Here is a 23,359-nt window from a genome sequence, read left to right on the forward strand (position 1 = left end):
TAATGAAACAAACAGAAGGACTCAAATGCCACCATTAGCAGGGGTCCTAAATTTAAATATATGTCTGGCAGCCTGGTTTTACAAAAGCTTTCCTTACAGCATACAATGTCAGACTGCAGGTTAGCCCAGAGAAAAAAATAACCACCACACTTGCGGACAGCTTTCTCCAGAGCACAGTTATCCTCATATACAGTCATACCAGGGAACTTTAGGAAACTTGCTTTAATACTGAAATTAGGATTGAGAACATCCAATGTTGAGTTTTTAGTGCAAACCTAATTACAGATACACTAATACAGCAGGATAATTACCTGTTCTGGTGCCATATACGATTTTGTTCCTTTGTTCTCAGTCATAGTCTCATATGCCACAGAAGTCACAAGACCGAAGTCACCTATTTTTATTTTATCATCATGTGATATGAATATATTCAGAGGCTATATATATATAAATGAGTAAAAAAAAAATAAAATCACCATATGACTATGGTTTATCATCAAGCATAATCAGCCACAGAAGTGTTCCCCATAAAATTTGATAATTGTTCACAGAAAACAGCATTAAGAAACTGATGGGGTGGGAAAGAGAAATTAAATTAATTTTTTAAAACACAAACTAAATTTCAAGTAGTATCTTATTGAGTAACTGCACCTTTTTTCACTAGCTCAGTCATAACTGTATCATTTAATGCTCTTCAAATACATTGTACATATTTTATATTCAGAAGTGCTTTTCAGTCTTCAATCCTAGCCCTGAGATTTTGTACACTTGGGCAAAGCATTTAGTCTCACATGGAATTCCACTCAAATCAGTTTCTCCTAGGCACAGCATGATCATCTGTACTAAGTCAGTTGCAGAGTTCAGGCTTACTACAGACATTTCAGAGTATCACCTTTACATTTCCATTGAACTTCCCATTTTTAAATTTGACAAAGTATCATTGCTTAAGCCCAGTTGGCAACTAAGCACTATGCAGCCACTTGCTCACTCCTTGCCCCCACAGTGAAAAGAGGGTGAGAATCAAAAGTAAAACTTGCAGATTGTGTTAAGAACAGTTTAACATTGGAAACAGTTTAATAAAGTAAAATATAATAATACTAAACAATAATGATAATAAAAGGATAAAAATAGTAAAAAATAATGATGATAATAAAAGGATAAAAAGCTAAAACAAAACAAAGAAAAACAAGTGATGCACAATGCAATTACCCACCACCCATTAACCATTGCCAGATCCCCTCCACAAACCCAGATCGGCCTCTCTTCCACCTCCTCCAGTTTATATACTTAGCATGACATTCTGTGGTGTGGAATATTCCACTGGGCAGTTCGGATCACCTGTCCCAGCTATGTTAACAACATTATTCTCCTACTAAACCCAAAACACAGCACTGTACCACCTATTGAAAAGAAGTTAACTCTATCCCAGCCTAAACCAGAACACAAAGTCATGAACAACTAAAACCAGAACTGTATATGCTTCAACAAAGTTTCCCAAAGAACATCAAGACACTACACTTGGAGTGTTTTTAAAACAAACCAAATAGCCTCATGCTATCTTTCACTCTCAGAGGTTCCAGTGGAACGGAAGGCCAGGAGATACTTAATATTCAGCAGGAAGAGATCTTTGGGTGAAGAATGCCCAATGCAGTTGTTCTGTTCAAGTCCAACTATGTTCACACACATTTAAAACAGTACCTCTACCAGGCTACGCTATTTGAAGACTTTGTTCCTAGCAGGCACAAATGACATTATATCAGCTTGAACCTATCCTGCAGCTTTGCTTCTGGGATATGGAGATCTTAGATGGCCAAGCACCTAAGCTGACAGCGGATCAAAGAGGGGGGGAAAAGTTCCTAAATTCAAATACAGATGGACAAATTAGCAATAAGTCCTGATTCCCATCAGGACAGGATAAATTTTTGCAGTAGCCAGGAGGAGTCATGTCTAGGACGCAGAGGTTACTGTATACCACCTCATGTCATTTTGCAGAAACGGGAAGAGCTTGTTTCCAGGTAGGGGGAATGTGGGGGGAAATGTGGTGCAGTCAAATAGGGCTCCAAGGTGAACATTTTGCATGTAAATCACTCATTCTTTTGTACACTTTTGTTATATTGTTGCTGTTACTGTTCATTTTCTTATCTCATTGCTGTTTCCAGTAAATTGTTCTTATCTCAAACTATGATCTTTACCTTTTGTACCTCCAATTCTCCTCTCCAGCCTGCCATAGGGGAGGGGGAGCAGAAGTGAGCAAGTGGTGCATGGTTCAGTGGGAGCACTGAATTGGAGAATACCATTCCTAAACCATGACAGTCTTATTCCTAGAATCTCAGGGTCATGGGTTTGAACCCTACATTGGGCACCTGCCCATTGTGAAAGGACTTCAGTCCCAGCAGTGTCTCTGAGGATGGGAGTGTGACGGTCACAGTGGCTCCTGACTGGTCAGGCAGGGTAGTTAGCTTAACCCTGTGATTTTATGAATGCCACCCTACTGACTTTTTCACAAAGTAAGGGATTTAAAACTCTGTAAACAACATTATAGCTGAAGGCTTTGTCCTTTGTGGGCTTTATATGGAAATAAAATCTTCTTATGAAGATGCACACATAGAGACTGAAATTCTATCCAAAAACATAGCTTAAAAATACTTCTATGCACAGATGGAACAAAAGCAACTAGAGTATGTTATTATCAAGCATGTATTAGGATAGATAAACTATCCCTTTACAATATGGCCAGAGCAAACTTCCTAGGCTCGACTTTTCTTTTTCCCATAGGCAGTCTTGAGACTATAACACTCTGAAAATGCCTGTTAACTGGACTACTGATTTTTTGAATTATTGCACTCCAAGATCTTCCAGTTTACCTTCTGATTTTAGGATGAGGTTCAGCAGTTGCTGAAAAAGAATTAATCACTAGCAATATCTGAAGAGGCACCCTGCTAGGGTACATAACAGAGTAAGCAAAAACATTAACAATTTAACATTTTCTGAAATTCCAGTAAGTACTGTCTTTTTTTTTTTGTTTTGGAGTTTTTTTTAATTACCTATCCTACTTACCTTGAGGTCTCGATGAATTAACTTTGCAGAATGAATATATTTCACTCCCTTCAGTATTTGTAAAAATTTGGTTTGTGCCATTTCATTATAGTTTCGGTCTTTTCCATGCTCTGCAATCCACTTTTCCAATGTCCCTTGTTCACAGAATTCCATTTGGATGAAAAGACAGAGAACTGGTTTGTCTGAATTCAGGCTTCAAAAGAAAAATACATACCATATTAACACTGGCAAGATACAATTCCTTCTGAGTCATCAGTGATCCTCAGGTTCCTCTTCTTTAAAAGGTCTTTTTGTTAATAATTATTTTTGAGTTCCCCAAAACAAAGTCTACAAGTCCATAATTTTAAAAAAAGGTCTGAGACCAATATGTGTAAGATATAAATAAATAGGACTGCAAACCAAAGAATCCCCGCTCAGTTCCTACCTACCCCTGGAAAACTCCTAACGTTTTGCTTGCTTCCTAGTTCACACTGAAAGTTTTCAGAGTGCCCAAGTTCTTTTTCCCCTCATACCTAAAAGCACATCCTATACAGGAAGAACTAGACCTGTCCTTGGCTCCCACTTTGCCATGTAGGAACTGCTGCAAGTCCCTGGCAGGTATTCTCTATTCCACTCAACAAACACAGCATCAGCCAGCCTTCCTCTCCTACCCAGAACGACAACGTCCCTTCCAACTCTGTCCTGTCACGAACATAGTGCAGTGACCATCTTTGACATCAGTCTGCTAAGTTAAAGAAACCCTGCTGAGAGCTGGAAAGCGAGATGAAAGATATTCCCCCACCTGACTGTCTCACACTTTTCAGAAGAGTTCCTTCATCATCAGCCCATGCAATAGGCTGGAGCTGGAGATGTGGAGGGGAAGGACAATGGGAAGAGGGGTAGGCACCACTTTTTCCTATGTGCACTGAGTGCTCTGGAATAAATCTGCCTGAGACACTGAAAGAACAAGCATTAAGTGGCTCAGGACTCTGTAGCCTTGGGGTCAGGGCACTAATTCCAGGTTGGGACCTCAGCCTTGGGCACTACTTTTTTCTGTCTTTTGACACCATAACTGCTCACTGTGAAATACATATATGATATTGAGGCCCCAGCATCTTAATTGCTGGCTTTTGACATGAGACTTTTTTCCTCCATTTTATTCCTCATTTACTGAGCACATTGGAGAGATATCAGGTCAACATAATTTTGAAGCCATTAATATCTTAGGGCTTCAGGTAGGTGTGACAACCCATCTGAAGGGTATGAATTTGTAGCTAGTGAAAAAAGCTTACCACAGAAGCTTTGAAAAGTTAATAGTCTAACTTACAGTAAAACTCTCACCATGGTCTTCCCAGAAGTCTTAATGTTGATAGGCTACCTTTAAATTAAAGAGCATTTAATTTTGTATTTCTGTTCTAAACAACCAGAACTGTTTCAAGCACCATGGTTAAAATGCTAACTTAAGAGAAGTAATTAAATCTGTGAGAGCTATTGGCTAACCAGTACGTAGTACAAAAAAGAAGCTTCTGATCAGGAATTTGGCAGCCAGCTGTCAAACAGAATTTTAGTTTCTGTTGTTAATTCTTGCCCCAGATTTTGAGTTCTGCATTCTTACTCTCCTCTATGTATTCACTAAGTTCCATATATCAAGAGAGAAGAGAAATATTAAATTACATAATGTATCTTATTAATCAAGGAAAAGAAGATACAAATATACTTAATGTTATACTGGAAAGTACTGTGCCGTTTTCCTAGCAGTAAGTATATAATAAGTACAAGAATTTATAACCAATCATTAGCCTTTCTTTTTACAACATAAAATTCACTATGGCAAACAAGTTTGTGAGTGCAAACTACTATTTTGTAGTTACCTTGAGTCTGAATGAGTTATGTGGTCATACCCTTTCCAGCTGCAATGATACCGCACTATGTTCTCATGTGTAAGTCTTGCAAGTTGTTCTGCTTCACGCATTACATTCCTATTAGGAGGGGAGAAGGAATTAAAAAAAAAAGAGGCATTTCCCTATTACAATGTAATACTATGTTAAATAAAAGTCATGATATCAAGTAGGAGTATAGGGATAGTATACTTTGGTAGCCAAACACAATGTAGAAAATAACCATGTTTTCTTATAAAGAGAGAAGTCAGTAGAAATACTCATATTTGCAAAGAACACAAGAATATGAAGGGAAATGTACACATTATGCAACTTAAGGGACAAGTATCTTCAACAACTTGAAATTTTTTCAATAGATTGCCTAAAAGAAATTTTTTAGCTGTTGATAATATACTGCACTAGATACTAGTTACAGAAAATGATCTTAAAAAATTAAGATCATCATTCTCTGTTGAGATTTATAAAGGACAACTAACAGACTGTGAGAATAATTACTATATGCGTAGTATATGAAGCATTTTTCAACTAAAAGCCACAAAACTTATTACTTCGATTTTTTTCTTATTTATCCTAATTATAGTTTTTATGCTTTACTATCTGTAAATTTTCCATGTAACATGTCCAAAGTAACAGTACAGCTTTCAATGTTTTGTTAACCAGCAAGTTTTCTTCAAACACATTTTCCAGTATTAACAACCAGAGCACTGGGGGGTCCAGGGAAAGCACAACTTAACTCATCTATATTTTTACATCTCCAGCAGACATTATCCCAGTGCCATTTTCAGCTTCACTTAGAAATAAAGAAAACAGTTTACCAGAAAGAATAGACAATTAATAATGAAAATTGCTTAAATGCTCCTAAGATTGTTAAAGAGAGAAAACCAAGTCCTAAAACATTGATTAAAGTTATCCTAAAATAAAAAGCAGAAGTAAATAGAAAGTACGTACTCTGTGAATTTAACTCGTTTGATTGCATAGGTTGCCTTATCACACTTTGATCTTGCCTTGAAAACATTCCCAAAACCACCTTCACCAATTGGCTCTATTATTTTAAAATTATCCAGAAATCTTAAAAAAAAAACAACAAAGCAAACCACACTGAGTTATGCTTAATATTAAATTTTACAGGATATAAAAATAATCCTGGCAGATATAATACATATTCTGAAATACCATTCTACAGAAATCACTTGACAAATCCACAGGTCTAAATCACAGTCTTGAAGATTAAACAAACAAGGAAAACTGACCCTTGCAAGCATGTCATGTAATTATTCTCTCACTTCTTTGCACAAATGATGTTTGGTTGTAAGCATTAGATACCATTGCATGCCAGTTTTTATCTTATATTTGAAATGTCCAGGAAAACAAAAAAAATCAGACACCAATTTTCTTTGAAAGTTCGTTTTACACCAGTATTTTCCCTCCTTGTATCATAAATAAAGGAACAAATCTAGATCCCTATATACTGTAATTGCCATACAGATATTATTAGAAAACAAAAATCTTTCTTACATTTTATCGACAGTATGTGGATTTCCATTCTCTTTTCTGGTCTTTGTGTCCACATCTGGCAAACTTTCATCTGAATCTGACATATTTTTGTTCTCTTCCTTGTTTCTTACATTACCAAAATTAGCTGCCAATTTTCTTTAAAAAGGAAAAAAGCAAAATTTATAATGAACCATTTTTTAAACATGTAACAAGAAATGTACCTCCCAATAGTGGCATTTCTTCAGTAGATACTGAAACACTTAAGTGATGTGCAATAGAGTTTACAGGTGATAGTAACCTAGAAATAAACACATACCTTTTGGGCTTCACAGCAGGACTCCCTGTGTTTCTCTATATGGAAAAGAGAAAAAAAGGCTGAGATGACCTGAATATTTTCACTACAGTTACTTTAAAATGCGTCAGAGAATGTGAATGGGAATTGCCTAAAAGTATGTTCATACCTTAGGTAAACAATGTAATAAGGATGAAGCCATATATCAGCGTTAAGTTTTTCACATATGCTATGCATAACAGCATCATTGTTTCCACAGGAAAAAATGGATTTAGTTTGATCCCCCTTCTCAAGAGTACTGCCCATTTTCAACAGTACATAAATTGAGAGAGTCCACAGTACAGAAGCAAATGACAAATGGTTAACATTAAGAATATACTGAATATTCTTAGGAAAAATGCACATGTGTTTTGTAGTGATTAGAGGATAGGAGAACAAACTGACATTACATGCCGACAAGAAGCTTGCCCTATTCAGGGTCTAAAATGCAATTATAAGGAAGACTATTTTCATACTATACCTGAGAAGGTGAAGGCTTTTCACATACGATGATCTCTTTCATTTTTTTTACCAACTCTGAAGCTGAGTCTTCAAAGCAAATACTGCTTTATTAGAAAATAATGAACTATTGTTAGATGAGAGTAAGACAATCATAAATAAAACTGCCACAAGAGAAGTAGTGCCAAGAAATACATTTTTTTGAAAGCAAAATCTAAAAAAGTATTAATAATCATGACTGATTTAAACTACAAAACTTTCTGCTTGAAACCTACTGAAGTAACAACACTTTATAATTCAGTCCTTTATTTCTATTATTATGTGATTCTATTACATCTAAATATCTATAAGTTATATTCTCTTATATCCTTTAATTAAATATGTTAAATACAGGTGTCTATTCCAAGGTAGTACAGCCACCTCTAACATTGAGCAACTATAAAGCAATCAGGCACACACAAAGAACAAAAAAGAAGGAGTAGGGGCACTACAGTCAAGCTGCTAGACACAAAGGCTTGACCTGGGGTTCCCAAATCACAGATCACATACTTTATGTATGTTCATTTTCTTTCACTAAGTAAATTTTTTTCTTTGGAAGAAATGAAGATTAAAAGAAGAAAAAAAAGGGAGTGAAGAAAGCACAATACGGAGCACAGGAAAGTACTGAAATGGAATTATACTGAGGTCACAATTGTGTCATATTAGGAAAATGAGTGTTAAAATTACACGAAATAATGCTACTGAGATAGATTAATCGATTTACATCACAGTAAAAATGATTCTGAAATAACTACTCATGGCACAATATAAATACATCAGAAAGCTCTAAAATTATCATAAGCTCACCCACAGGGACCCAAATAAAATTGCACAAGTACATCAAATTTTGCTCTGAAATTTAAGGAATATAAGTTCAAATTAAATGGCTTTATACTGCAATAAAACAAACTATGACATATTTTATTTAGAATTAGATCACATGACCTTCTAAGATTAGTAAATACATTTTGTTATCACCTTAGCAGTGAACCCAACTTACTCTGAGTTAGACCGAATGGGCACTTGAGAGGAATTCCTATATTTGCCAGTAGAAGTTTCAGTTTCCAACTGAAAAAAGAAAAGCCAAAAATGTTTAACAAAATCATGGAAGGAAATCCCTAGTGCAAAAGTTGCCATTCAAAGAGCTCCTCAGTGGAAGTTTTTAACTGCACTGAATATTCAAAGCCCTGAAGAAAAAAGGGCATTACCCAATTTTCATCCAGAGGAAGGAAACACAGGGCCCTGTCACAGTGATCGCCCCACACAGACACATTACAAAAGTACAGTCAGAATTCTATTTAAAACCCGAATAAGAGTAACAGTTCTGAAAAGCAAATGTTTTCATTGTTTGCTGCATATGCAATTGCCTGTGAGGAAAATGAGATATATACAGGCTTTGATATATGTAATCTGCAAAATTGAAAATCTAAGTCAGTACAAATTGACATTCAATGTCTTCAGCATGAAAACACTGCAAAACCTGTGTAACTAAATGGAAGCTGACCAAAAAAAAAAAAAAAGCAAGCAAAAAAATTATCCTAAATGCTTACTAGAGGTTCCTTCCTTTCTTCCCTCCATCCATGTCATATGAGCATAAAACTAACATTAAAAGCAACACCTACAATTGATACAGACCATAACCTGACAAAATGTAAACAAACCTTTTTTTTTCTGGTTCATGGTTTTCCATCATGGTAACACGGAAACAAAAACATAGGCTTTATGTTTCAATGATAGCCAACAAACAAACCCCATTTTCTAAATTTGGGAGTACGGGATCTTTACTACTTTTTGCCAGTCACATTTTGTTTGTTACACAGACATCACTGAGAATTAATCAAAATTAAAACCAAACCAAAGCAACCCACCCCCAGTTTAGACTAATAGGTACAGGAGTTCTGCTTGAGGTAGTAAATTTCAGACTTTGAAGAAAATGCAAACACCCATGAGCTTGCAACACATGAAAATATTAAAAAAGAATCCTAGAGCTGTAATAGGCCATTAATTATATGCTTAACTTAAAAACAACAATAAAAGAAGCATTGAAAATTCACACTAATCACCAAATAATTTAAAAAGCACTTAAAGTAAAAAAGATTTCTTTCCTCCCCCATACTGCCATCCTTCAAGTTAAACTACATTTAAGTTAGTTCATATGTTCCATGCATTTCAGAAGTAGGTTTGGATCAGTATTGGAATTCTAATAATTTTTTTCACATGTGGCAATAACAATGGCCAGCATAAAGACAATAGCTCTGCTCTCCAGAGGATGGTGTCAGCAGTTGGTTCACTTTACTCTGCCTTGGAATGCTACAGAGGGTATATCCTTTTGATTCTGACTCCTGCTTTTGCCTTTCTTACATTTCACAATAGATTTGTGATCCAGTAGAAGGCAGTAAGAGATTTAAGTTCATAGCCGGACAGCTCAACAACGCTTCACTCAGAAGACAACTGGTATATTAGTCAGGATTTAGAAATTTTTAATATGTTTGCATCCTTAAATGACAAGATATGAGACCATATTCTGAAATACAGAGAGATATCAACTTTTTTCTTTTTTTTAATCCAGCAATTGATTATAGAAACACAACGAATTCTACCAATAGAATCTTGTAGCACAAAGAACACAACAAAGTAGGGATTATTTCCCTCTTTAGTGGAATCCATGGAATATGCTTTTAAATACAATAAGGAAATCTGTTCAAAGATTAAAAATACAAGAATTAAATTTCTGTTTTAAGGGCAAATATAGCACACACTGTCAGAGAGCCTTCCTTATTTACCTTCTCAAATGCTTGTTTTGCAGCAGCTTGTCTTGCAGCAGCTAGAGTAAATCCAGTGCCCATTCCATACAAACGACCACTAATGGTACAGCTACAAGAAAATCTGTCAAATACAACAGGGAATCAAGTCTTATATCCCATATGACAAATCTTGATGTACTGATTTAAAACACTGCAGTCAATCGACACTATAGAATAGACATCTGAAATATAGATCTTCATAACAGTGTTTCAAATATTCATTTAATCTAATTAATAATAGTAGATAACTAATTTGATATGCCTTTAAGATAATCCACTTTTAGAGGGTGAGTACACACCCTCAATCACAAATTATCTGCAGTTTAGGTTTTAAAATGGCTGATTTTGCAGGATGAGAGAGTAGTTTTCCAGCAGATATCATCAAGAGAGTTAAAATATGTAGATATTCTTTATCATCCTGCACCTATCATTAACTGGAACATTTCTACAACTCACTGACTGCAATACATACACAAATTGACACAAACAGGCTCCTTAGCACTTGATTCCTAAAAGTCTCCAAAACCACACCCAGATGCCCACAAACTTGCCAGAGCTACAACTAAGAAAACTGATGATTTTCACCACTGACTACGATTTTATCAACATGCCATCTCTTCTCCCAGCCAAACAAACGTGGTCCTCTTGGCCTCTCCTCCTATGGCATATCTTCCAACTCCTTAACCACCTTAATGGCGCTCCACTAGATTCTCAACAGACCATCTCTGAATTTTTATTTCTAAAGATTCATGTAACATGACTGAAGGTAACTAATGGTAGGATTAATAAATACAACAAAGTATTAGAAGGAAGTAGGAAAACAAAGTACATCTTACATGGGAGCATGGGCATCTCCAGTACGAGTGTAAGGATATTCAACTATCTGTAATTCCCTTTGTGAAAAATTATTTAGTAGGCTGACATAGTCTCCGTCTGGTTCAGGTGTTGAGGTTGTTCGAGTTGCCGCTGATTCTGCAGCTTCCATATTTGAAGGACTCTGTGGCTAGAAAACAAACAAAATAGGTAACTTAAAAACTTGAGCTTAATACATATATTAAACAGTGCACAGATTTAATGTAGCTTCAAGGTTTGTCAGCATTTCAAAATACTCATAAGAAACCTCAAGTTTGCATTAACTGAGTCCCTTGTGGCAAAGGACAGACATGTCAACCCTAAAATATTACTTTTTGAAAGAAATACAAATCCAATTTTCTAAGTACTAGACCTATGTCTTTAACAACCTCTCACCATGTCTCATCCCACCTCTTTTAGGAAAAGACAGTGTATGAGCCATGAAGAAGGGATGCCATCTGGATGCTGCTGATGCTGCCTTTCAGCAAGAGCTGCAAATGCTCCTGTGCATTTACAAGAGGAGAAAGCAGGACTTTTCTGCTGTCTCATGATTAAGCGGCATTATTAATATATTAGCAAACATGCTACAATTGTTTAAAAGTAATGATGGTGATAAAATAAAAACCATATGGAAAAAGGCAAGGAAAAACTTTTCTCCAAAGATGCTAAGAAGCATTCAGAGTCAAAAATAAAACTAAACAATGGCTACCACAAAGCACTTGGCAAAAAATTGAGGAGCAAAATTCAAACCAAAACTTAATCAAGGACAGAGTATACAACCAGCTATACCATAAAAAATATAATGACAAGGAAACAAGGATGAATCAGAGCAAGTGAAAGGAAGCTACTTCATCAGCAGACTGAGCAATGCTCTGCAAATGATTTGAGGACACTGAATTACTGAACGGTTGTCGAGATGAAAAAGGACCACTGTCCACTCTGGATACACTAAGGCAGCTTAACAAAGGCAAATACATTTCCTAATCCTCCTGTAATAGCAGAGGAGGAAACACTCATAATATTACATATCAACCCTGTAGGAGAACAATAATGAAAATAATTCAGTGTAGAACAAAGGCAACTCAAGTAATTCAAAACTCTTCCAAATTAAAGGAAAAAAATGGCATTTTATTGACAGTCTACTTTTAGACGTTCTTCTTCAACTTTTACTAGTAAAAAAAAAATTTACTCCTGTTATGTACTCACCAGTTCCTCAATCATGTCCCACGTGTTTTTTGCTGCTACTCTTTTTGCTTCCTTCTTACTTTTACCGGTGCCTCTACCATATTCCACATCATTAAATTTCACCACAACTGTAAACCTGCAATGAAGTAAATTTTTCTAAAACATGTTATATTTTGCTTCATATATCCTGAATAACCTTCTCAGATTAAACTTTGGTTTTATTATCTACAAAGCACTATAGGTTAACTGTGAGGTAATGAAGCATTCATGTGTTTTTATTATATCCAACTTCTGATTAACATAATTCTTCAGTATAAATATTTTAAAATGTTTCCTCCCTAGTCACAAATGCATGTACTTTATAGTTTTAACAGTATTTTTAACTGCTTATCTGCTTTTTAAAAGAAAAATTATTTAAATTTTGAACAGAAAAGAATGCATGAGGTCAGTATTGTTATAAGAAAAGCTGTGAAGCCCTTACACCAGGACACATCTGAGCAGTGCAAAACCACATATAGAGAAAAGAGTAGCTAATCTTGATTCCATGGAAGCAGACGTGACATTACCTTCACTTTTAATACTATGCGATGTACACTACTTACTAAGTGCAAAACCCGTGTCTGGTTCTTTGCAAGACATGAATTTAAAGATAGTCACAAAAAACAGAGGAGAAAACATCAACTAGATTTCTGCCTTTGGCAGCAGCACAAACTTGCAACAAGTTAAAGTGATCATTAGACCCTCTCAGGGTAAGTCCGTGCTTCAGAGTGCAGCAGGGCATACAGATGCTCACAGCCAACAGGATGGATTCACACAGCAAAACAGTCCAGGTATAACACCATAAGCTTCTCTGTGGGACAATTTGTCTCAAATAGTGGGACAACCTTGTGAATTCACTTTTTCCATTATTCCAACCTCATTCTCCATTTCCCTTTGATGAAATGTTTGAGTGGAAAGCAATGCAGATGCAGAATAGTGCTTGCACTCATTGTGTAAGCAAGGCTTAACAAGAAAACTTAAGGGGGCAAACAGTAGGACAAGGCACATGATAGTGTGCCACATACTCTACACATAGGAAACAACAAACAAAGATCATTCTTTGGGAAAAGGTTTGTTACTCAATCCATACCTAAGTGCTGCATACCACACATATTTAGTTATGATATCACATCTAAAATCCAGCATTTTATTTAAGCACCCTGAGGAAATGTGCAGTCTGAGTGTCAATGACCAATGAGTTAATGATCTGAGTTGAGGATTATCTAAATAAAGATCACATGAGTTGGTTCCACATGTACAGTCACACCTATCCACTACTGACCCTGAGATAATAACTAATTCCCAGGTTTGCAAGGTTTAGGCAGGACTGATCTAGTTGTCCACATACTGTGCTCCCGGCCCAAGAAAGCTTGTTGCTGCTCAAGACTGGGCCACCTGGGCTCTCTGGACCTTCTTAGACTGTGTTCAGCACTGACCCTGTCAGACATTGCACTGGAAGCAGCTACAGCACCAAAACCAGGAGAGGACAAGAGCTATCCCTGCATCAGGCCCCAGACAACTCCATGAGATGGGACACAGCACAGAAGAGTTAGGGAGACAGTTCAGTACCCGCAGCAGCCAATACGTCCCATTAGCAGACAGAGCACTGGGAGAGAGCATCACAAGGGCACTGACGGAGGTTTACAGCACACAGCACTGTAGCCAGACACATTACACATTACACTGTATCCATGGAATAGGCCAGGTTATCCAGGATTATCCCAGATCCCAGTGTCACACTGTATTTGCGAGTGTAGCAGAGCACACAGGTAAACATGAAAAACACAGATTTGGAATGCATATAAATTCTGTCAGTCCCATGTAATGATTTTTGAAGCACAAATATGTAGCTATGGGACCAAAGCTGTGCCCATTACTGCAGTAAGGGTTACTTTTTGAGTTACATGAGCCACATGGGGAAAAAAATTAAGATAACTGATTAACATTTGAAACGCAGATAATACTTATTAATTTATTCTGGGACTATAGTCAGGTCTAAGAATAAGTCTGTCTAGGCACTGCTGGCTGACAACAGACAAGATATTAAAAGAAACATATCAGTAGTTAGCATAAGGCTTGTCATCATGCAAACTAGCAAAAAATCAAAAAAAAAAATCACACAAGGAAACATTATAGATCTTGCATATCTATGATCTTTGGCAAGGGAAAAATAGCAAAACATTGCATTTGTGCTAAAAAAAAAAATAAAATATATTCCATCCCCTGTAATTCTCTCTAAAAGGGAAGACAAAACTTCTTAAGACTCTTTTCTTGTAACAGATGTTCAAAAATAAACTACACATTAAACATGTTGGTACACAACAATTAATATTCACCCAACCTTTGTGGTTAGACATCGACAACATTTTGTAAAACAAAACAAAAATCAAAGCACAGATCATAAAGTGCAATACTTGCTGCAACCCAACACACCTCTGGAGAGATTTCATGGCAGACACACAACATACAATATAGTTACTAGTAACAGGTTGCTGTTGCTTCTGGAAAAGAGCAATCATCTTTGAAATAAGTTTTCTCCTCAAACTCTACCACATGATGTCCTCTCCATGTATCTACCATTCAATTTATGGTTTCAACCAGCTCTTCTGCTACAGATATGCTTTCAGCAAATTAACTTTTGGGACTGCAAGCTTTGTCCAGTTTGTTCATCTCAGAAGAACCCTCCTGGTTATTGACATGCATAGTGAATATGCTGGTTATTGACATGCATAGTAAACTTACTTAGGATCATGAGATGGGCCAGTCATCTCAGTGTTCTCATAATGCAGTTTAATTTTATGTATTTGACAGTAATGGTTAATCTTCTCCATACAATCAAGATCCATTTCGACGCAATCCCAAATAGATTCTGCAAAGTAACAATGAAAGACGTGTCTGTGGCTCTAGGCATACAACAGAGTCAGCCCCTAGTCCTGGTAGATCAATCACTGCAGTCATATAAAATAGGAAACTGGTGCCAGTATCAAAGCTCATGGAAAACTAATTCGAATTTCTGACTCAAATTGTTGATCTGCAACAGTTTTTGAAGTCACTGCTTAGAATGGCAGTTTTAGAAAGCAGACTGAAGAAATAGTGATTAGATATCTTGACAGTCTTTTTGACAGTTCACCAAACTGGGGAGGGGGGAGGGAGGGAGAGGAGAAATAATCAGCAATGTTTTTCCAGAATTAGAATCGGTTCCTTTACAGGGCAACCAAGCGGCACTGGCACATACCCTTTCAACCCGCGATGACAGGCAGGCTCAGCCACACGGCCCAAAGCTGAACGCCGGTTCCCAGCCGCGGCACAGCCGCCGAGCGCCGCGGGCCACCGCCGCTCCCGCCGGGGTGCGGTGCAGCCCCGCTCGGCGGTACCGCCGGCTCGCCCGCCCGTCCGCCCTCCTCGCGCCTCCACCCCGCCGTTACCTGCGAGCCGCGGCAGATGCTCCCGCGGGGGGTTCCAGCAGCTCCAGCAGCCGGAGCGGTGCGGTGCGGTGCACTGCAGCCCGGCCCGGCCCGGCAACACCGCCCAGTTTCGTTTCCCACAGCACTGCTCGGCTCAGAAGAAAGCGAAACCGAAAACGTGGGCGGGCGAGTCCCGCAAAGAGCGCGGCGGCTCCGTGCCGGGGCCGCGGAGTCGCGGTATGCCCCCAGCTCTGCCCAGCCCTCCTGAGGGCAACGAAGCCTGCAGGGCAAGTGAGCTGCTTCGCAAAGACGTGTCACCCGCAGTACCTGTGACCCACATCACCACACGGATAGAGTCATTTTAAAAAGTATTTTTCCATTCTATAGAGATGACACTAAAGTGGACATATGGAATACAAAAATATTAAAAAAGCGGGGGGGAGAGGGGGGAGACACAGCATAATGAGCATTTTTCCTTCCAGCCTGGATTGTCTGCATTTATCCAAACTGAATGTTGTTAGTCAATCCACTCAGCCTGCTCAGATTTCTTCACACAGTTGTTTTGGTTTTAGTCAACAAAGAACTTTCTCCAACACAAGATCAGTTTCTCATCTCTTATTATTTAACCCTTCATTTATTATGAAAACTTCCCAGTCCAATCGTTCACGAGACTCACTGGCATCACCCTTACCACGACCAGAGACTTTCATTGTTGGGACCAGAGGCCCTTCACAGTGGGCAGCTCCAGTGAGTCAATGGGCATCTCTCTTGACTCCCTGCACATCCCACTCACACACAGCCAGACATACTTCCTTAGTGGTTCAACCCTAAGTTTCTCCTCAGCAGAGTCTAAGACATCATGTTCCACAAGGCAATTTATTCCTGGCACAGTAATGCACCAACAACTCAAAACAAGTTCCTCCAAGGAGTCCTCTAAGCCCTCTAAGCCTAAAAACACCTGGGCTTTTATACCCTCACAGCCTCCGACACACACCAGCCCAGCTCTTCCTTCTCCATCTTCTCCTCCTCTTCCCCCCTCCGTGTCCATCCCCCTCATAGGCATCACCTTTGTCTTCTTTGTTATCCAAAAGGTCAGCAAATGCATCTTTGTGTCCTTCCTTATCCCAAAGGTTGGCAGTTCATGGCCTCATCTTGGGCTCCCACCCAGAGCCCAGTCTGCATTTCAATTTGCAGATTGCAGGCCAAGCTACCTGCATTTGAAGTATTCCTCAAGCCACTTAACTTGAAATATGTTATGGGTATCACTGAACATTAAGGCACTTCATGGGAAGTCTCTTACTGGGATAAAGGGGAAAAAATCAGTCACCAAATTAGTAACATGTTCTGGGGAAGTGGGAAAGAAAAGTCTCCAAGATTCGTTTGCAGAGGTGAGAGCTCAAGTATGGTGCAGATTCATTTCACTGTGCACATACAGCACCTACTACTGATCATCTAGATACAAAACCTATTGAACTGTGCTTTGTTTCCCACTCACCTGCAAGAAATCAGACAGCCATAGAGAGGGAAAACAGCAGTAACTCTTAGCTCTTCCTCAGTATGGGGAAATAACTTGGGCACCCAGGAAGCACATCCACTCTCTCATAGTGCTGACACAACCAAACATTCATTTTACGTAAATGTACCTTTTCCCAAAGGTGCACATAGGATCCACTGCTCACTGACTGCAATGCAGGGCTCTCTGAAAGAAAAAAGCCGTCTTCTTAAGCAGAGAGACTCCTTCTTAACCAGAGAGAATTCAACTATTTTTAACCACTCTTCTGTGTAAATTATGCAAAACAATGATTCAGTAGAGGCATATGAAGTCCACATGCCTAACAATTTTCCCTTTTATCAAGTCAAAGTAGCACATTTTATAAAAGTCAACTAGAGAAATTTTATTAAAACTCCGCCTATTGCCTTAACTACAGGATCCTTAGCCATGTCTGTTTCCTCTCAGAATTCCCCTCTCCCCTTAAAGGCGTGCCTTCTGTAGCTCTGTGTGCCATATGCCAAGCTCTTGGGCACAGTTTATTTTGGCCTTGCCTGTGACTCAATGTCTTTTATGAAACAAGAAGATTATCATCAAAGGTGCAGTTCACAGAACTGAAAGTGGCCTGGCAGTGAACTTTCAGTATCTCTGGCAAGAGACAAAATTTCCTCCGGCTTTGTGAATTGCAATTAGTTATTAGTGCCTAATCGACAGCAGCAGTATTAAATACTAAGCAAATTAACAAAAATTGCTAGCTGGCTGATAAAAAAAATATACTGTATTTATCAAAATGTTGTCAAAGAACAACTGAAATATTACATGAGCAATTGAGCCTGCTGTTAAACTTCACCTTGGAGAAAATTATCTATTCTGGACCAGCATTTGGGACATACACTGAAAAACTCTTTCTAACAAGCCATTCGAGGCCTTAATCTGAATGCCTTTCTGATTTATTTGCTCTAGAAAATATTGACCTTTGGAATTTTTATTACCACTCCAGTTCCCCAAACAGTTATTTACTTTGGCTTTATCACGAACATGTTTCGAATGACGCAATCCCGGTGCTGCGGTTTGCTTTGCCCGCAGGTGACTCTGAGGTAGGACACACTCCAGAAGGCAACAGGGAATCCGGGAAAGGCGAACTGAACCGAATCTCTTGGTGTGTCCTCCTCCTCCCTGGTGCAGGTCCCGGTTCACCAACGCCCGTGAACGGAATGCTCCGATGCGCAAACCTACAGACCGGCATCTTCGGGCGCCACGCAGCGACAGCGTGTAGAGACCACGCTGCTGGCCTTTTCCAAGGCTGGTAACAGGCTCCGCAGCGACAGTAGCCACGGGCACGACCCCAGAGAGGCGACGAGCCCTGGGGCTGGCACAGGGAGCGGAGCTGCCGCCAGAACGGGCAGGCAGGAGCAGGGGAGCCGCGCGGTCCTTCCCGGGTGGGAGCGCCGCGGGAGGAATCCTTTCACGGCAAAACTGTTCCCTGGCAGCATTTCAACAGGTGTTTCTCACTCAGATGCCAGCTGTCCGTTGCCTCACCTAGACAGCCTTCCCAAGCAGAGGAAAAAACCCACCCCGAAAAACACACCGCGAACCCCACGGCGCGGCCCCACCCACGCCACGTTCCGCACGCCCGCTCATCCCCCCCTCCTTCCCCGCTGCCACCTCAGGCAGGTGCCGCCTCCTCCCTGGCTCGGCTCCGTCTCCCCTCGCGTTCCGCTCCCCGCCCGCGGCCGGCACGGCAGGAGGCGCGCCGGGCGCTGCGGCTCCCACATCACGGGAGTTTCAGCGGCCTTTCCTCCCCACCCCAACGCCGCACAAGCCCTCGCCGTCTCCTCAGAGCCCATTCCGTTGCCCTGTATGCTCCCAACCCTCCCCTTCCCGCGGAAGGCCGGGGAACGCCGATCGCACCGCCCCGCGGGATGACGCGAGGGGCGGGCCGAGGGCGGGCCCGGGCGCTGTACCCGGCACGGGAGGCTGTGCGGGCGGCTTGGGGCGCTTCCCTGCGCCGTTCGAGCGGGGCGGCTCTCGCTGGAGGCGGCGCCATGGGGCTGCACGGCGTCAAGGCCGTGTTCTTCGACCTGGACAACACGCTGGTGGACACGGCGGCGGCTGGGCGGCACGCCATCGAGGAGGTACTGCCCCTGTCCCTGTCCCTGCCCCGTCCCTGTCCCTGTCCCTGTCCCTGCCCCTGCCCCTGCCCCTGCCCCTGCCCCTGTCCCTGTCCCTGTCCCTGTCCCTGCCCCTGCCCCTGCCCCTGCCCCTGCCCCTGTCCCTGCCCCTGTCTCTGCCCTTGCCCCGTCTCTGCCCCTGCCCCCGGCCCCTGTCCCTGCCCCCTGCCCCTGTCCCTGCCCCCTTCCCGGCGCGGTGCCCGCGGCCATCGGCCTGCCCGGCCCCGCGGCCGCGCGTTCCCCACTCCGCTTCCCGCAGCCGGGGCCGCTCCCGGGAGCGCGCCGCGCGTGCCCGCAGCGCCCTGACGCGCGCCCCCGCGTGCCTTACAGGTGATAAGCGCCCTGCAGTCCAAGCACCACTACGGGGAGGGAGCGGCCCGCGCCATCTGCGATAAGGTCCAGGCCAAGCTCCTCAAGGAGTGCCACGATCCCGCCAAGATGTGCATCACCGACCTGCGGATCTCGCACTGGGAGGAGGCGATCCAGGAGACCATCGGCGGCGAGGCGAACCGCGACCTGGCGGCCGAGTGCTATTACCTGTGGAAGACGACGCGGCTGCAGCACCTGACGCTGGCCGAGGACACGCGGAGGATGCTCACGGAGCTGCGGAAGGCGGTGCGGCTGCTGCTCCTCACGAACGGCGACAGGCAGACGCAGCGGGAGAAGATCGAGGCATGCGCCTGCCAGCCCTACTTCGATGCCATAGTTGTGGGGGGAGAGCAGAAGGAAGAGAAACCGGCACCATCCATATTTCATTACTGCTGCGATCTCCTGGGGGTGCAGCCCACAGAGTGTGTGATGGTTGGCGACTCGCTAGATACAGATATTCAAGGAGGCCTGAATGCTGGCTTGAAAGCAACTGTCTGGTTAAACAAAGCAATGACCACCCCGGTAGATACCTCCCCAGTACCTCATTACATTATTTCTTCTGTTCTGGATCTTCCAGCAGTTTTACAGAAGATGGAGCACAAAGTTAATGCTAAGTTAGGAACTGACCATATGTCTAGTAGCAATGAAGCACATTGATGGTTCCAGCATACAGAGACCTGCTGAGCTGTTAGGTGACACATGCTCTTTTAAAAAATTTGACCCTAGGAGTTTGAACTCATGTATGGAATGCTCTTTTGAACAGCAGGTGGATGAATTAGGGTACAGTTGTCACTGAAAACAGGGTAGAAACACAGAATTCTATTAATTTAAAAGATGCAAGTGCAGTTAATTTAAAATAACTGCCTCTGCCCAGAAATTATTTTGACAGACTATGGCAAAAGTCTGTCTGTCTCTGACCTAAGTTGCCAGTCTCTTGTATTTATACTGGAAAAGAAAATTTGAATGTTTTGAACTTGCACATGCTTTGCTGGCTTGTAAGTTTAGTAGAAGCTACAGTGCTGACCTTGTGTGCAGTGTGTAAGAGAAGGTGGGAAAGAGAGTGTGGTATACAATCTGGTGAATCTTCACAATTGATCTGCAGTTTATCTCAGGAACTGGAGTGAATTTTGCAGTTTCTCAGACCATTAGAAAATGCTCTGTGTTTGATTTTTTTTCAAGGTTTAGATTTTTTTTCAGACTTTGGAGTGACTTCTTTTGTGGAATCAATACCTCTTGCCAAAAGTACTTAAAAATTTTCATTTTTATAGGGGACCATTTATCAGAGGGACTTGATGGATATTCTTTTACTTTATCTTGGTGCTTATGCAACTATGCAGTATGCTTGTAATTCAGATTATGATTTTTTGTTTGAATGTAATTGATAAAACAGGGATATTTTCAATGGCCTTACTGTACTGTCAGACTCTTCAAAAGCTAACATTATCGTTATGTCTGATTTTATTAGTAAATTTGGATCAGATTTTTTGGAGAAACTGTTCTTGGTCTTGCTCAGGTGTATGACTACTCAGATTCAACTGTAGGATCAGTGCTTTTTTTGACCGTTTTAATGGCACTGCTATATAATCCCTCCTTACTCCAGTTTCTGCATGTAATTCATGTGATTTATTCTGGAGAAAATACGAGCTAGTTGTTTATAAATGGTTTTCATGACTCTCTTCCAAGAAATTGGAAAATTTTGTCATATGTATTACAGTACTGTGTACAAGTTTATAAGGTAAATGTGATATTTCCTCTAGATGCAGGAAACGACATGCTAAAACAGTAACATCTCTCTTTCCCAGATCATTATTTTTTTTTCTGTACTTCATATTCTAACTATATGATGGGAAATTATTCTCATATTAAATAGAAATGTAAACACTTGTTGGAAAATCTGTGTTTTTCAACCTTACTTGCTATGTATACATTGGGATGAATATCAGACCATATGTGAACAAGCAAATTTTATACTTTAGAATAAATCCATGATAAATCTTTTTGAGAATAGGTATATTTGGGTGCCTGGCATATGGACGCAAGAAAAGATCAGCAAAAGTACAGAAACCTGCCATGAAATGGGTGCACAGAAGAAATCCTGTATACGGGAAAGGTTCCTCTGTTTAACTTGACATGAATTTAAGTTAATGCATAGGATGACAGAGTCCATTTAGAGGAGGCTGTTACTGGTCTGGGATAAATTATTTGGCAAGGAGTTTAGGTTGCATCAAAATATGTTGCTTCTACATGGGGGGGAAGGGGATGGGGACAGGGAAGAAAAGGAAATATTCATTAAAGCTGGAACCCCTTTCATCTAATTGTCCGTTTTAGAAGGTAAAGCACTCCAGGTTCTTCACCTTATCTAGCCAAGGCTGTTGAGACATCTGGATCAATAAAAAGCACAGAGACAGGGCCCACCTGTTCCTTTGAGGTCCAATTACAGTGATACAGTAGCATGAGTCAGTGGGACTGACTTGGCATAACTTTTCTTACTGAAGGAAAAGGCCTAAGTTAAGATTTTGTTTTGCATTTGAAGAGCATGAAAACAGTCACTGGTTTAGCTGATGAGCAAAGCATTGCTAACATTTCTTACAACCAAGGATTGAGAGAAAAATAATAAAGATCATTGAGTGTATGAGGGATACTGTGTGAAAATAGAAAGTACCCAAAAGGTTAGAGGGATCCCTGAAGTACTGTAACTGTACTATCTGATACAAAAACAACTTTCCTTGTAACAGCATCCCAAAGAAGCCGCCAGATAACAAACTGGCATGTTTGCACAGCAGCAGTATAGAAGAACTTAGGTAAGAATGAGGTTTCTGATACAGCTGATATTTAAAATAACAAATGGTAATAATTCACAAGTCTGTCTGTGGGCTGGAAGGATATATGTATATATGCTAGGTTACCATTTTTTAGTCTAAGTTGGGGCTCATACTGTCTTGCCAACTGCATCATTCTGAAGTGGCATGCTGAGCCTGTTTATTGTATAAAGCATCTCTTGTTTTAGAAGAGACTGCTCTTTGTTTTGTCATCCATTTCCTTCCATCTCCAACTCTGTGGAAAACCACTGTAGCTGAATGCTCAGGTGAGAGTGTGGTCTGTAGAGGCCACACCCAAGTATGTTTTTCCATTTCAGAGTACTGTACCAGGCTGGATGTGGCTGGTGTCCAGACAGGGAGAGTGTTATGATGCTTCTATAAAACAAGAAGAAACAATGGAAGTTTTCCTTGTCTAAGGGTCTTCTTAGAAGCAGTTACCCAATAAACTGGATCAGGTATCTGGAGTATCTAAATACTCAAGATGTTTTTCATGGATGTAGCTCTTGCAGAAATCATAATGAAAAAAAATATTTAATAAAATGGAAACATACATGTAGTGATGGGATAATTTTCACATCAGAAGCAGGAACAGATCGATGAAAGTCTATTAACAGTTCCAGTTAAATTCTGGGTTTGCTTAGTGTTATGCTCTATTAGCTAAATTGTCTAGTTTAAATTATATGCTAAATAAAAAGAGGAAAGAGAAATTCCATCTATATTTTTAAAAACTTTTTTTCCAGATAAATATTACCTCCTGAGGTTAATCTACAGGAACTTTGACTTTAGTGAAATTAACTGAAACAATAGTTTAATACCAAGTGTATTTTAATTCTTGATTTAAAATAACCCATGTACTAGTCTAGTAAAAGTATTTTGTTTATAAAACATATGTTTTAATGCTCTGTATTGCTGTGGATAAATATGTTTGCAACCCCTTTTTCAATAAAAGGCAAGAGTTATGTTTGTTTTT

General features: G+C 40.4%; 3 protein-coding genes across 7 annotated transcripts in view; 2 read left to right on the forward strand and 1 right to left on the reverse strand.

Annotated features, from left to right (window-relative positions):
• The window catches only part of GPATCH11 (G-patch domain containing 11), a 25,043-nt gene extending 12,822 nt beyond the window's left edge, over positions 1-12,221 (forward strand). The window contains exon 9 of the mRNA XM_071575604.1: positions 11,334-12,221. The gene's annotated coding sequence lies outside the window, so the exon portion shown is untranslated. The remainder of the gene's footprint in view (positions 1-11,333) is intronic.
• EIF2AK2 (eukaryotic translation initiation factor 2 alpha kinase 2) overlaps positions 1-19,109 on the reverse strand; it is a 22,755-nt gene extending 3,646 nt beyond the window's left edge. The window contains exons 1-14 of one of the 5 annotated variants that reach the window (XM_071575534.1): positions 18,069-19,107; positions 15,563-17,240; positions 14,880-15,006; positions 12,120-12,234; positions 10,898-11,064; positions 10,041-10,143; positions 8,258-8,325; positions 7,241-7,325; positions 6,745-6,779; positions 6,450-6,584; positions 5,883-6,002; positions 4,908-5,015; positions 3,058-3,250; positions 312-437 (exon numbers count right to left, since the gene is read on the reverse strand). In XM_071575534.1, coding sequence (XP_071431635.1) covers positions 312-437; positions 3,058-3,250; positions 4,908-5,015; positions 5,883-6,002; positions 6,450-6,584; positions 6,745-6,779; positions 7,241-7,325; positions 8,258-8,325; positions 10,041-10,143; positions 10,898-11,064; positions 12,120-12,234; positions 14,880-14,983 — 1,359 coding nt within the window. In that variant the 5' untranslated portion in view covers positions 14,984-15,006; positions 15,563-17,240; positions 18,069-19,107. Of the gene's footprint in view, positions 1-311; positions 438-3,057; positions 3,251-4,907; positions 5,016-5,882; positions 6,003-6,449; positions 6,585-6,744; positions 6,780-7,240; positions 7,326-8,257; positions 8,326-10,040; positions 10,144-10,897; positions 11,065-12,119; positions 12,235-14,879; positions 15,532-15,562 lie in introns of those variants that run through there. The other 4 variants (XM_071575526.1, XM_071575560.1, XM_071575552.1 and 1 more) reach the window with 4 other exon arrangements.
• Positions 18,980-21,454, forward strand: NANP (N-acetylneuraminic acid phosphatase). The gene is made up of 2 exons (XM_071575573.1): positions 18,980-19,165; positions 19,532-21,454. Exons 1-2 carry the CDS (start codon positions 19,076-19,078, stop codon positions 20,225-20,227), a joined length of 786 nt encoding a protein of 261 aa, XP_071431674.1. The 5' UTR covers positions 18,980-19,075; the 3' UTR covers positions 20,228-21,454.
• Positions 21,455-23,359: the final 1,905 nt, after the last annotated feature.

This window comes from Pithys albifrons, chromosome 2 (assembly GCF_047495875.1).
Source record: "Pithys albifrons albifrons isolate INPA30051 chromosome 2, PitAlb_v1, whole genome shotgun sequence".
NCBI classification, from domain to species: Eukaryota; Metazoa; Chordata; class Aves; order Passeriformes; family Thamnophilidae; genus Pithys; species Pithys albifrons.

Excerpts from the sequence above, each read along its gene's own strand:
- NANP (XM_071575573.1), top strand. The coding sequence starts at position 19,076 with ATGGGGCTGCACGGCGTCAAGGCCGTGTTCTTCGACCTGGACAACACG. Across the intron at positions 19,166-19,531 it reads GGCGGCACGCCATCGAGGAG|GTGATAAGCGCCCTGCAGTC; the intron begins GTACTGCCCCTG and ends CGTGCCTTACAG.